Source organism: Trichechus manatus, unplaced genomic scaffold, assembly GCF_000243295.1.
Source record: "Trichechus manatus latirostris isolate Lorelei unplaced genomic scaffold, TriManLat1.0 scaffold00074, whole genome shotgun sequence".
In the NCBI taxonomy this organism is placed as follows: domain Eukaryota; kingdom Metazoa; phylum Chordata; class Mammalia; order Sirenia; family Trichechidae; genus Trichechus; species Trichechus manatus.
Window position 1 is genome coordinate 7,561,959 of NW_004444010.1, and position 12,883 is coordinate 7,574,841.

General features: G+C 41.5%; 1 protein-coding gene across 1 annotated transcript in view; it reads right to left on the minus strand.

The window, feature by feature from the left end:
* Positions 1–12,883, minus strand: part of CDC20B (cell division cycle 20B) — a 48,300-nt gene that overhangs the window by 20,982 nt on the left and 14,435 nt on the right. The window contains 1 exon segment of the mRNA XM_012556686.1: positions 6,266–6,272. Coding sequence (XP_012412140.1) covers positions 6,266–6,272 — 7 coding nt within the window.

The following is a 12,883-nucleotide window of genomic DNA, read 5'->3' on the forward strand; positions in this document are numbered from 1 at the left end:
ATGGGGTGTGAATAAGTATCTAGAAAGGATAATTTGGCAATGTGTATCAAAAGTTTTCAAATATGTGCATAACCTCTACTGACCAGCAAGGTCACCTCTAAGAATTTAAGGAAGAAATCAAAGATGTAGGCAAAGATGGAAAAGAACATCCAGCATTTATTCAGTGTTTACCATGTATGAGCCCATTTGCTACAGCCTTTACACACGTTTGCACTTAATCCTCAAAAACACCTTATGTATGATCCCACCCCAGCTAAAGCAGGCAGAATAAAGAAAACCGAAGACCCAAGGGAAAGATTAGTCCAAAGGACTAATGGACCACAACTACCACAGCCTCTACCAGATTGAGTCTAGCACAACTAGATGGTGCCTGGCCACCACCACCAACTGCTCTGACAGGATCACAATTGAGGGTCCCAGACAGAGCTGGAGAAGAATGTAGAACAAAATTCTAACTCACAAAAAAAGACCAGACTTACTGGCCTGACAGAGACTGGAGAAACCCCAAGAGTATGGCCCCCGGACACCCTTTTAGCTCAGTAATGAAGTCACCCCCGAAGTTCACCCTTCAGCCAAAGATTAGACAGGCCTAAAACACAAACAATAACACACATAGTTCAACCACATGTAAGAGATTAAATGGGCACACCAGCCCAGGGGCAAGGACGAGAAGATAGGAGAGAACAGGAAAGCTGGACGAACGGAAATGGGGAGCCTCAGGTCAACAAGGGGAGAGTGTTGACATACCTTGGGGTTGGCAACCAATGTCACAAAACAGTATGTGCATTAATTGTTTAATGAGAAACTAATTTGCTCTGTAAACTTTCACCTAAAATACAATTTAAAAAAACCTTGTGAAGCAAGTGTATGATTTATTCCCATTTTACCAGTAAAGAAAATGAGGTTTAAAGATTAAGGCCACAGAATGAGTAAGTAGAGATGCTAAACCCTAAATCCATGTCTCTGACTCCAGAGTCCACGCTTTCAACCGAGTGCATGAGGGTGTGTATTGCAGTACTGCTTGTTGTTGTTCTTGTAGTTGTTGTTGAGTGCCAACAAGTCATTTTCGACTCACAGCAATCCCATGTAACAGAGCAGAACTGCACTATAGGGTTTTCTTGGCTATAACACTCAACAGAACACAACAACAACAATGTTTATGGAAGCCAATTGCCAGGTCTCACCAGGTTAAAACGGAAGAGCCCCTGGGTGGGATCAAACAGCCAACCTTTTGGTTAGCAGCCTAGCGCTTAACCATTTGCACCACCAGGGCTCCTTCAGTGCTGCTTATAGGGGCAAAAAGATGGGGGAGGGGACTAAACATTTGGCAGTGGGTAATTGACTAGTTAAACTATATGCCATCTATATGAGAAAACACTCTTAACATTAGCATCATTAAAATGATGACGTAAGATAATATTCAATGACAACTATGAAAATGTTTAAATATATTGCCAAGTGAAAAGTGGAGACTATAAAACAGTACTCCAATCCTGTTTCCTATATATAAATGATAAAAATATGCTAGAATGTTGAGGCAATAAATATTGGTTTTGATTGTTTTTTAATAAGTACGTGTGAGGGTGATCTTCCCGCACCTTTGCTGACAGTGTGGTTTACTCTCACCCCAGCTGCTACAGGAGCTCTCTCTCCTCGCCACCGCCTTCTGTGTTCTTCCAGAAACTACACCTTCTCCAGAAGAAGAGAAGCCAGAAGCTTGAGACCACAGTTGTAAACAATTTCATTTTGAGTCAATTGTCTTCGACTTTTCATTATTCTTCCATTGTTTTTGGGTTTTGAGTAGGAAGGGAGAAGCTAAAAAGCAGGAAGGATAGACAGCTCCACAAATATGAATCAAGACGCAAAGGCCTAGACTAGGAAGGGAAGGTAAAGCTAAGAGTGAAGCAGGCCTCGAATGAGAAACCTGGCCCACTCGGACTTTCCTTTTCCCACTTTTGGTTTCCCTACTCTGAGGAAAACCACCCAAAAACCCCAAAACTATTACCATCTTTGTGTCCATTTTAACAGTATTGTTGTTATTTTGAGCCCTGGTGGCCCAGTGGTTAAGAGATATGGCTGCTAACCAAAAGGTTGGCAGTTCAAATCCACCAGCCACTCCTTGGAAACCTATTGGGCAGCTCTACTCTGTCCTACAGGGTCACTATGGGTCGGAATCGACTCAACAGCAATGGGTTTTTTGTTGCTGTGTGCTGTCAATTCCGACTCTTAGGAAGCCTATAGGACAGGTCCCATAGAGTTTCCTAGGCTGTAATCTTTATGCAAGCGTACTGCCACATCTTTCTCCTGCAGAGCGGCTGGTGGGTTTGAACTGCCAACCTTTTGGTTAGCAGCCAAGCTCTTAACCACTGCGCCACCAGGGCTCCTTAAGGAAAACCACCAAAAAAAACAACAACAACAAAAAACAAACCTATTGCCATTGAATGGATTCCAACTCATAGGGACCCTATAGAAAAGAGTAGAACTGCTCCAGAGAGTTTCCAAGGAGCACTTGGTGGATTCGAACTGCCAATCTTTTGGTTAGCAGCCATACCTCTTAACCACTATGCCACCAATAGCCACAAAGATTCTGCCCTAGAGATAGAGGGAAACTGGGCAGTGGGAATCTTGCAAACTGGAACACTCATGTTTCAGCCAGAGCCAGAACACAAGTCAATGAGGCATGTTGTTTCATTTTCAACAGAAGTTGGAAATTCAGATTTTTGTATCAATTTCCCCCCTTTTCTAAAGTTTCTCAACAGAGTTACAGTTTTTGAAACACTGCAGGACCAAGCAGAGTACTGTGGCCCACATTCAGACTGTGGGCTACATTCACAGCCTCTGCAAAACTAAGTAGCCCTTACCCTTCTAGGTACCAAGAAAGGGAGGAGCTACCACATTTGAAGATATATTTAATATGCAACAAACATGACAGAGGAAGAAGATACTTGCTCAAAGTTTTCCTTGGAGTTCCAAAACTTAAATAAACATTAGAAAATGAAATAATCCTGAGTTTAAGAGAGGGAAAATAAGCAAGAGTAAGTTCAGTGATGTGACAGCTAAGGAGAATAGTCAAGAAATTTTACATTTGGCAACCAATGTCACAAAACAATATGTGTATTATTGGTTTAATGAGGAACTAATCTGCTGTGTAAACCATGTAAAGCACAGTAAAAAAAAAAAAAAGAAATTTTACTTTAACATGAAAGTTTGGGGGGATGTGAGACTCGGTTAATGGAAATGGAAATAATGAGAATGTTGATACAATGTGAAGAATGTGACCAATGCCACCAAGTAATATATGTAGAAATTGTTGAATGGGAAGTTGTTTTGCTATGTACATTTCCACCAAAAAAAAAAACTATTTAATAATTAAGAAAAAGGAAGAAATTTTACATTAACAATCTCATTATGCCTTGGCAGGTCTTGGTTTCTCTTGCTGTCACTCTCTCCATACTGTTTCCCCACCTGAGATGCAAGGGTAACTCCTAGCTCACCGTCACAGCTGGGTTTAACCATCAACTCCTTTGGGAAGGTGTCTCTGACATTCCCTCTCGCATCCCATTCCAAACTGGGTCAGGCAGACTGTAGTGCCCCCAAATAATGACCTCCAAAGATATCCAGGTCCCAATTCCTGGAACCTGTGATTGTTACCGTATATGGCAAAAGAGGCTTTGCAGATGTGAATAAATTAAAGATTTTGTGAGGAGAAGATTATCCTGGAGCGTCTGGCTGCTAACCAAAAGATTGGCAGTTGGAATCTACCAGCTGCACTTTGGAAACCCTATGGGGCAGTTCTACTCAGTCCTACAGGGTTGCGATGAGTCAGAATTAACTCAACAGCAACAGGTTTGGTTTTTGTTTGTTTGTTTGTTTGAGGGTGGGGTGGTTATACACAAAAGAGGAGCAGACAATGTGCCACAGAGGCAGAGACCAGAGTGATGCAGCCAAAGGCCCAAGAATGTCAGCAGCCACCAGAAGCTGAAAGAGGCAAGGAATGAATTCTCCCCTAGAGACTCTGGAGGGATTACAGCCTTACTGACACCATGGTTATGGCCCAGTAATACTGATTTTGGGCTTCTGACTTCCATAACTGTAAGAGAATAAGTGTGTTCTTTTTAAGCTGCCAAGTTTGTGACAGTTTGTTATAGCAACCAAAGAAACTAATACACAGCCCTCCTTGTGCTTCCATAGAGCACTACCAGGTTGTATTAATAATAACATTTTCAAGCACTTAATATGCGCCAGGCACTGGGATAAGTACATTAGGTGATTATTTATTTAAACCTCATCACAGCCTTATGAAGTAGATATTATTTCTCCCATTCTACGGAGTTGGAAGGTCTGTTGGTGGTGCAAATAGTTTGCACTCGACTGTTAACCTAAAGGTTGGAGGTTCAAACCCACCCATCTGTACCACGAAAGAAAAGTCCCGGTGATCTGCTGCTGTTAAGGTTACGACTAAGAAAACCCTATGGAGCACTATGGAGCAGCTCCTCTCTGTAACACACAGGGTCGCCGTGAGTTGGGATCCATTCGACAGCAACTAACAACAACAGCAGAGTTAGAAAATGATGCTTTAATGGGCCTAAGTAACTTAAGCAAGGATAGAGAGCTAATAAGCAGTGGATACAGGATTCAGGACACTGCATACAGCTGTACAGATTGTTGTCTCTGTGAATGGAACCTCTGTGGAATGCAGTGCACAAATGTTACAACCAACCAAAGTAGCCCTACCAAGGTTTGAACTCTGGCAAATCTATGCAGTCCCTATGCTTTTAGCACCTCTGCTCACATTCCACTTTTCTGATTATTTTTATTTCTCTCCTCCTATATTATAAACTCCTTAAGACCAGGGACTTTTATCTTACCATCCTCAGGGCATACATAGCACCTTTATTGGCATCTGTTGTTGTTAGGTGCTTTCAAGTTGGTTCTGACTCATAGCGACCCTATGTACAGCAGAATGAAACACTACCCGGTCCTACACCATCCTCACAGTCATTGTTATGCTTGAGCCCATTGTTGCAGCCACAGTGTCAATCCATTTTGTGGAGGGTCTTCCTCTTTTTCACTGACCCGGTACTTTACCAAGCATGATGTCCTTCTCCAGGGACTGATCCCTCCTGATAACTTGTCCAAAGAATGTGAGACGAAGTCCCGCCATCCTTGCTTCTAAGGAGCATTCTGGCTGGACGTCTTCCAAGACAGATTTGTTTGTTCTTTTGGCAGTCCATGGTACATTCAACATTCTTCACCAATACCATAATTCAAAGGCGTCAATTCTTCTTCAGTCTTCCTTATTCATTGCCCAGCTTTCGCATGCCTATAAGCGATTGAAAACACCATAACTTGCGTCAAGTGCATCCTAGTCTTCAAGGTGACATCTTTGCTTTTTAACACTTTAAAGAGGTGTTTTGCAGCACATTTGCCCAATGCAATGCATCTTTTAATTTCTTGACTGCTACTTCCATGGGTGTTGATTGTGGATCCAGGTAAAATTGACAACTTCAATCTATTCTCCATTTATCATGATGTTGCTTATTGGTCTAGTCATGAAGATTTTCATTTTCTTTATGTTAAGGTGTAATTCATACTGAAGGCTATGGTCTTTGATCTTCATCAGTAAGTGCTTCAAGTCCTTTTCACTTTCAGGAAGCAAGGTTGTGTTATCTGCATAACGAAGGTTGTTAATGAATTTCCCTCCAATCCTGATGCCCCGTTCTTCATATAGTCCAGCTTCTCAGATTATTTGCCCAGCATACAGATCGAATAAGTATGGTGAAAGGATACAACCCTGACACACACCTTTCCTGACTTGTCTGTCAATTTGTCTTAGCATGGGGGCTTGCGTGTTGCTGTGATGCTGGAAGCTATGCCACCGGTATTCAAATACCAACAGGGCCACCCATGGCTGACAGGTTTCAGCTGAGCTTTCAGACTAAGACAGACTAGGAAGAAGGACCTGGCACTCTACTTCTGAAAAGAATTAGCCAGTGAAACCTAATTGGCATTTAAACAAAACCCATTGCCGTCGAGTTGATTCCAACTCATAGCAACCCTATAGGACAGAGTAGAACTGCCCCAGATGGTTTCCAAGGAGCCCCATGATGAATAAATGAATGAATCTCTTCCCCTAGAGCCAATTAGTGCTAAAAAGGCACAGGGGATTTAAGAAAGAATCCAGGGGCAAGGAAATAAGCTATTCTCTTTCTTTCTTCTCCATTAAGAAGAACAATTTCGAAATTGAAAAGGGTAAAATAAACACCGGAGTCCTGTTGGCTCAGTGGGTTACGCACTCGGCTGCTAACCAAAAAGTCAGTAGTTGGAACCCACCGGCCGCTCTTCGGGAGGAAGATGTGGCAGTCTGCCTTCCTAAAGATACGCAGCCTTGGAAACCCTATGGGGCAGTTCTACTCTGTCCTATAGGGTCACTATGAGTAGGAATTGACTCAATGGCAACAGATTAAAATAAACATTTTTGCAGAAACTAGAGAGTGGGATAAATGAGGCAATAAGAGTACATCGAGATATTTTAAGTAAGTTCAGGTCTCTAGAGCCAGATAAATGAAATCCCGGAGTACTGACAACACTTGTAAAGTGATCTCTTGTTAGTGATCTATGAGGATAAAAACACGACAAATGAGAAAAATGCCCCTCCAAAAAAAATTTAGATAGACAAATGTTTTTCATGGTTTGCCAGCAGGAGGAACAAGCAGCTAGAAGTAACAGATTAGGTTTGCTGCCAGTGCCCTATATGGCACAAGTCTTACTGGGTCAGTGTTAGCTGGAATGAATTCCTCTGTGACACACTGTAGAGTTTTGTCCCTGGCCTTATGCTGTTCAGCTTGTTCTCAGTGGCTTGAAAAGAGATTTATATAACAAAAATGTTGATTATCAGCTCTGAGAGACCGAGCTATTGGGCTGAGGGCTGGGGACCCTGGTCTCGGGACCATCTAGCTCAATTGGCATAACACAGAATACAAAGAAAATGTTCTACATCTGACAGTGGTGAGTAGCGACTAGGGTCTTAAAAGCCTGTGAGAGGCCATCTAAGATGTATCTACTGCTCCCATCCTGGCTGGAGCAAAGAAGAATGAAGAAGACCGAAGACACAAGGGAAAGATTAGTCTAAAGGGCTAATGGACCGCAACTACCACAGCCTCCACCAGACTGAGCCCAGAACAACTAGATGGTGCCCTGTTACCACTACCAAATGCTCTGGCAGGGATCACAGTACAGGGTCCCGGACAGAGCCGGAGAAAAATGTAGAACAAAATTTAAATTCCGCCCCCTCAGAAAAAAACCAGTCTTGTTGGTCTGACAGAGACCAGAGAAACCTCGAGAGTATGGCCCCCGGACACCCTTTTAACTCAGTACTGAAGTCACTCTGAGGTTCACCCTTCAGCCGAAGATTAGACAGGCCTATAAGGCCAACAATAACACACATGAGGGACGTGCTTCATAGTTCAGTCACGTATATGAGACTAACGGGCACACCAGCCCAAAAGCAAAGATGAGAAGGCAGGAAGGGAGAGGAAAACTGTACGAATGGAAACAGGGAACATGGGATGGAGAAGGGAAGAGTGTTGACACATCACGGGGTTGGCAACCAATGTCACAGAACAATTTATGTATTAACTATTTAGTGAGAAACTAATTAGCTCTGTAAACTTTTACCTAAATCACAATAAAAAATAAAAGTAAATTGTTGATTGTCCTAAGTTGAAAAGATAGTTAAAATATCAAAGGACAGAAAGGAAAGAATAAAATTCAGAATAAAGTCTGAAACAAGGGCCAAAATCAGCAAAATTAAATTCAATGAGGATAAATCAAAAGTCTTCCGTTTAGATTTTTTTTCATTGCGCAGCCATGAGATGGGAGAGGACTGACACTGAAAATCCATCACCAAAATATGAGTCAACAGGATGATGAAATTACTTTTTTAAAAAAGCAGTACAATTTTGGATCACATTAGGAGAAAAATAGTGTCAAGAAAGAGATGGAGTGAAACCCCAGGGTCTCTGCACAGGTCAGAAGTCATCCGGAGAACCGTGAACAGTCCCAGAACTGTTCTTTAAAGGGAGACTGACAAGCCAGGATTCAAAACCTGAGTTCATGCAGAGGAAAGAGACTGCAATGACATGGAGGGGTGGGCGAGGGGGTTCAGGAAAAGCACAGGAGCGGAGCCACACCTAAACAGAGTGAAGGAGCCCGAGGCATTTAGTGTAGAGGAAGAAAGATCCAAAAGGAACTGTCTTCAAATATTTAAAGGGCTGTAATTTGCAGGGAAAAAAAATGACAGGAGTCCCTGGGTGGTGCAAACGGTCAAGCACTCCACTGCTAGTCAAAAGGTTGGTGGACTCGACGTGGACGGGATTTTGGTTTGGAGGTACCTCAGAAGGCAGGCCTGGCAATCTGCTTCTGAAAGGTCACGGGCTTGAAAACCCTATGGAGCAGTTTTACCCTGCACATATAGAGTCGCCGTGAGTCGTAATCCACTCCACAGCAGCTAACAAAAACAACAATTTCTGAAAAGAAGAAAGCCTTGTTCTGTATTGCTCCTAAGGGTAAAACTAGAATCAATGAATGGGAGGAAGCAAATTTTTATTCAACATAAAGATCTTTGAAAGAGCGCACGATTTTCCATGACATTTTGAACATAAAGTTCAGTTCCCAGTCAGCCCCTCCACTAGCGGCACATGGTTTGGGGTGGTGGTACAGATGAATATTTTTAATAGTTATATACTTTCGTGTGCATTTTTAAATCTGTTTTAAATTTTTCAATGTTGATATAAAGTTTTCCCTAATAAAAAATTAATTTGAATAAAACAAATGAGTCCATTTAAATAAAAAGTGTTTGGTAAATAATAGCTGGTATGCAGACATCATGGCACAAAGAGGTGGCATGCAAATGCCCGCAGCTTAGCAAACAGTGCCATAGGTTGTGCTATTTCATCTTCGATGTTTTTAAACTTTTGTCCCAGGATCTTTCTCCTGCTGAGGAAATGCCTGTCGCATAGTTTTAAATGACTCAAGTATTTATTAATAGAGAGGAAGAGGAAGATAAGAAAAATAAGACAAAGAAGGGAAAAGGGATGAATGACTCGCTACTCCAAGCACATCAGTTTGGCTTGTTTATCCTTAAAGAGTTCACATCATATGGACACTAAATTGGGAGGAATTCAGAGCACCAGTGCCAAAAAATAAATAGAAAGGAACCTAGAGAGGTTAAAAATAAGGTCAGGAAATAACAAAATGAAACAACTGGGAAAATAGAAACAAATATATCTAGTGATAAATAACCTGACACACAAATATTCAGTGGGTGGGGAAAGCCTGGCTGTGCCAAGAAAGACACATTGGTGATGCCAGGTCCTTCTAGAACTACCAAAGTACATGGCAGAGACAAAAGTAACAAAGATGACCCCATTAGGGCTCAGGTATATCCTCCCAATGCCTGTTCCTTAGCCCCTGAATGTCTCTCTCCCCCACTCACCCTACCACCATCAGCCCAAAGCAGCAGCATTCTAGCCACAAGACGCTTCAAATTTAAGGTCTCAATACTATATCAAATTAATCATTATGGATTGAATTGTGTCCCCCGAAAATGTGTTGAAATCCTAACCCCCTGTACCTGTAAATATGCCCCAGTTTGGAAATAGGGGGGGTTGTTTTATGTTAATTGGGTCATATCAGAGTAGCATGGGTCCTAAACCTGATCACTTCTGAGTTATAAAATGCAGAATAGACACAGACACACACACAGGGGGAACATAGATGCTAAGAAATGCCAAGGAACTCCAAGGAATTTCAAGGAACTCCTGGGGTTACTGACAAGGAAGGACCTCTCCCTAGAGCATGCCCTGAATTAGGACTTCCAGCTTCCTGAAATGTGAGAAAATAGATTTCTGTCCTTTAAATTCACCCACTTGTGGTATTTTTTGTTACAGCAGCACTAGTTATCTAAGATAATTGTGAAGACCAAATTGTTCATCTCATGGTTGAACTTCCAATGCTTCTGAATCCTAATGGGCAATACAACCCAAGCAAAAACTGTCAAGATCATTTTCAGGTAGGCATTTCTTTTGTTTTCCATTGCCAACCCCTGCCACTGGGGGCTCCAAGTGTCTTTAGTATCTATACTCTCCTTCTGTTGGAGCCCTGGTGGCACAGTGGTTAAGATCTCAGGCTGCTAACCAAAAGTCCAGCAGCTTGAATCCACCAGCCGCTCCTTGGAAACGCTATGGGGCAGTTCTACTCTATGAGTCAGAATCAATTCAACTACGATGAGTTGGAATCGATTCTATGGCAATGGGTTTTCTCCTTCTATTGCTTTGACCCAGGTTACCTTCACTAAGACCCTGTCATCTCTCATCTTGACTTGTTGCTCTGCAGACTTCCTAGACTCCTTCCAGAGAACTTCAGTATACATGACCAAGCTTTGTTGTCCTTGCTGTTCTCTACTCCCTGTCCTCATTGGGCTCTTAGAATAATTTCTTATAAAACTGTCTTCTGATGAATAAAACCCCTTCACCAGAGTACTAGAGCAATCTCACCTACCATATTTTCTTCTAAGTAAACTCGCTTCACTTATTACAGAGAAATGGTTTAATGCAGTTGGAAAAAAAATGGTTAAGAAGTTGAAAGTTCTAAATTCTAGTCTTACCTGTTCCACTTACTAGTTCTGTGATATTGGATGAGTTATTAACTTCTTCCTGCTTCAGTGAAGTATTGTGAGGAAAATGATATATATACTAAAAGGGGTTGTGTGCAATATAAAGCTCTCTACAAACTTAAGTCACTTATTTAGCACTTGGTTATTTACTACCTTATCATTCTTCCCTAATTGTTTCATGTGTGTTCTCTTGTCTCCAAAATTGATTTTAAAGTTGTGTAAGGCTGGCTCCATCACTTACACTTTACTTGTATCCTCTGCAGTGCCTAGGTTTGGTAGCTTAACTGAATCAACTGCTTATCCCAGTCTTGATCCAGTAGCTTCCCCCAAGCTTGACCTTCAACTCATCGGTCTCTGCTCTTCCCCTCCTTTAGGAAGCCTTCCTTGATCTAATGAAAGAGTGCTGCTAGTTTTTCCAGCATAATAACTCCTATGCAAAGACATCAGTAATTCTGAAATATTTATAGTCGGACAATAGTTTTAGTATAGACAGAACATTAAAACAATTAGTGACATCCTCAGAAGGCTAAGAGATGATGACATCAAAACATATACAGAATCTATGTCACTGAATTGTACATGTAAAAATTGTTGAATTGGTGTATGTTCTGCTGTGTATATTCTCAACAAAAACCAAATTAAATTATCAAGAAAAAACATAAACAGAAAGAATCTATCAAATGAACAAAAAAGAGGTCTCTAAAAGGTCAAAATCTGTGTTCATGTAGCACTGTCCAATGTAGGAGTTCCCTCAAATGTTGTCGTGAATGTTTGATTAATGGACCTGTATAGAAATTTATATTTCATACTTTTGTTGTTTAAAACTATTAAGAATCATTAAAAAACAAACTGGTTCTGATTTCATCCTGGACTTATTTAAGCTTTCAAAGCAGTTTTCATACACCAAAAAAACCCGCTACCATCAAGTCCATTCGGACTCATAGTGACCCTACAGGACAGAGTAGAACTGCCTCATAGGGTTTCCAAGGAGTGGCTGGTGGGTTCAAATTGCCAACCTTTTGGTTAGCAGCCAAGCTCTTAACCACTGCAACACCAGGGCTCCCGGTTTTTATAGAGGGAATTTTTTGGTCAAACCAACTTGAACATCAGGTGTGCACAATTGTTTTATTTCTGATTATAAAAACTGGCATTCTGGTTTATACAACAATTTCTTGCAAGTACGCACATCATAATTTTGGCCTTCCCAATTCACTCAACTCTGGAACACTTGATGAAAGTTTCTGTATTTACAAAACAATGACTAAAAACTATCATCATAATTTTATCAAAATAATATCACTCTATGGGGCTCGGCCTGGAGGGTGGTCAACTTCCCTCCCAGAGGTAACCACCCTGCTCCCCTTCCCATCTCAAAGCCCAATAACAATGGGATGGGGTTACATGGTTCAAATTACAACAGATGTACTATGAATTAAACCTTAAAACTCAACTTCCTGAGCCATTTGCTTGGAAAGCCTGATGAGTTAATTAAAAATACCTAGTGTAGACAGAGAGACATGAAATATTTCCACTGTGAAAGACAAAGGTAAACCAAAGCGGGAAAAAAATTAAGGTGCAAAGCAGGGCTTCTCAAACTTAAAAGTGCATATGAATCATCTGGGGATCTTATTAAAATGCAGATTCTGATTCAGGAAGTCTGGGGTGGGCCTGAGATTCTGCATTTCTGACAAGCACCCAGGTGATAGCCATGCTGCAGGCCCAAGAATCACCAGAGATTGTAAGTACGAAAGCAGTGTTAACGTGTAATATAAACACAGGCACTTTGGCTTTTTAAACAACTCAGCCAGAGAACACCAAAGTAGAATTATCACAATTCAGAAGCGATACAACACATTGTGCACATTTTTGTTCTTTACTAGAAATTATATTTAAAAGGGAGTGTCTTAGTGATCTAGTGCTGCTATAACAGAAATACCACAAGTGGATGGCTTTAACAAAGAGAAATTTATTTCTTCACAGTAAAGTAGGCTAAAAGTCCAAATTCAGGGCATCAGCTCCAGGGGAAGGCCTTCTCTCTCTGTCAGCCTTCTCATCAGTCTTTCCCCGGACTAGGAGCTTCTCCGCACAGGGACCCCAGGTCCAAAGGACACACTCTGCTCCTGGCACTGCTTTCTTGGTGGTATGAAGTCCCCCAGTCTCTCTGCTCACTCTTCTCTTTTATATCTCAAGAGATTGCCTCAGGACACA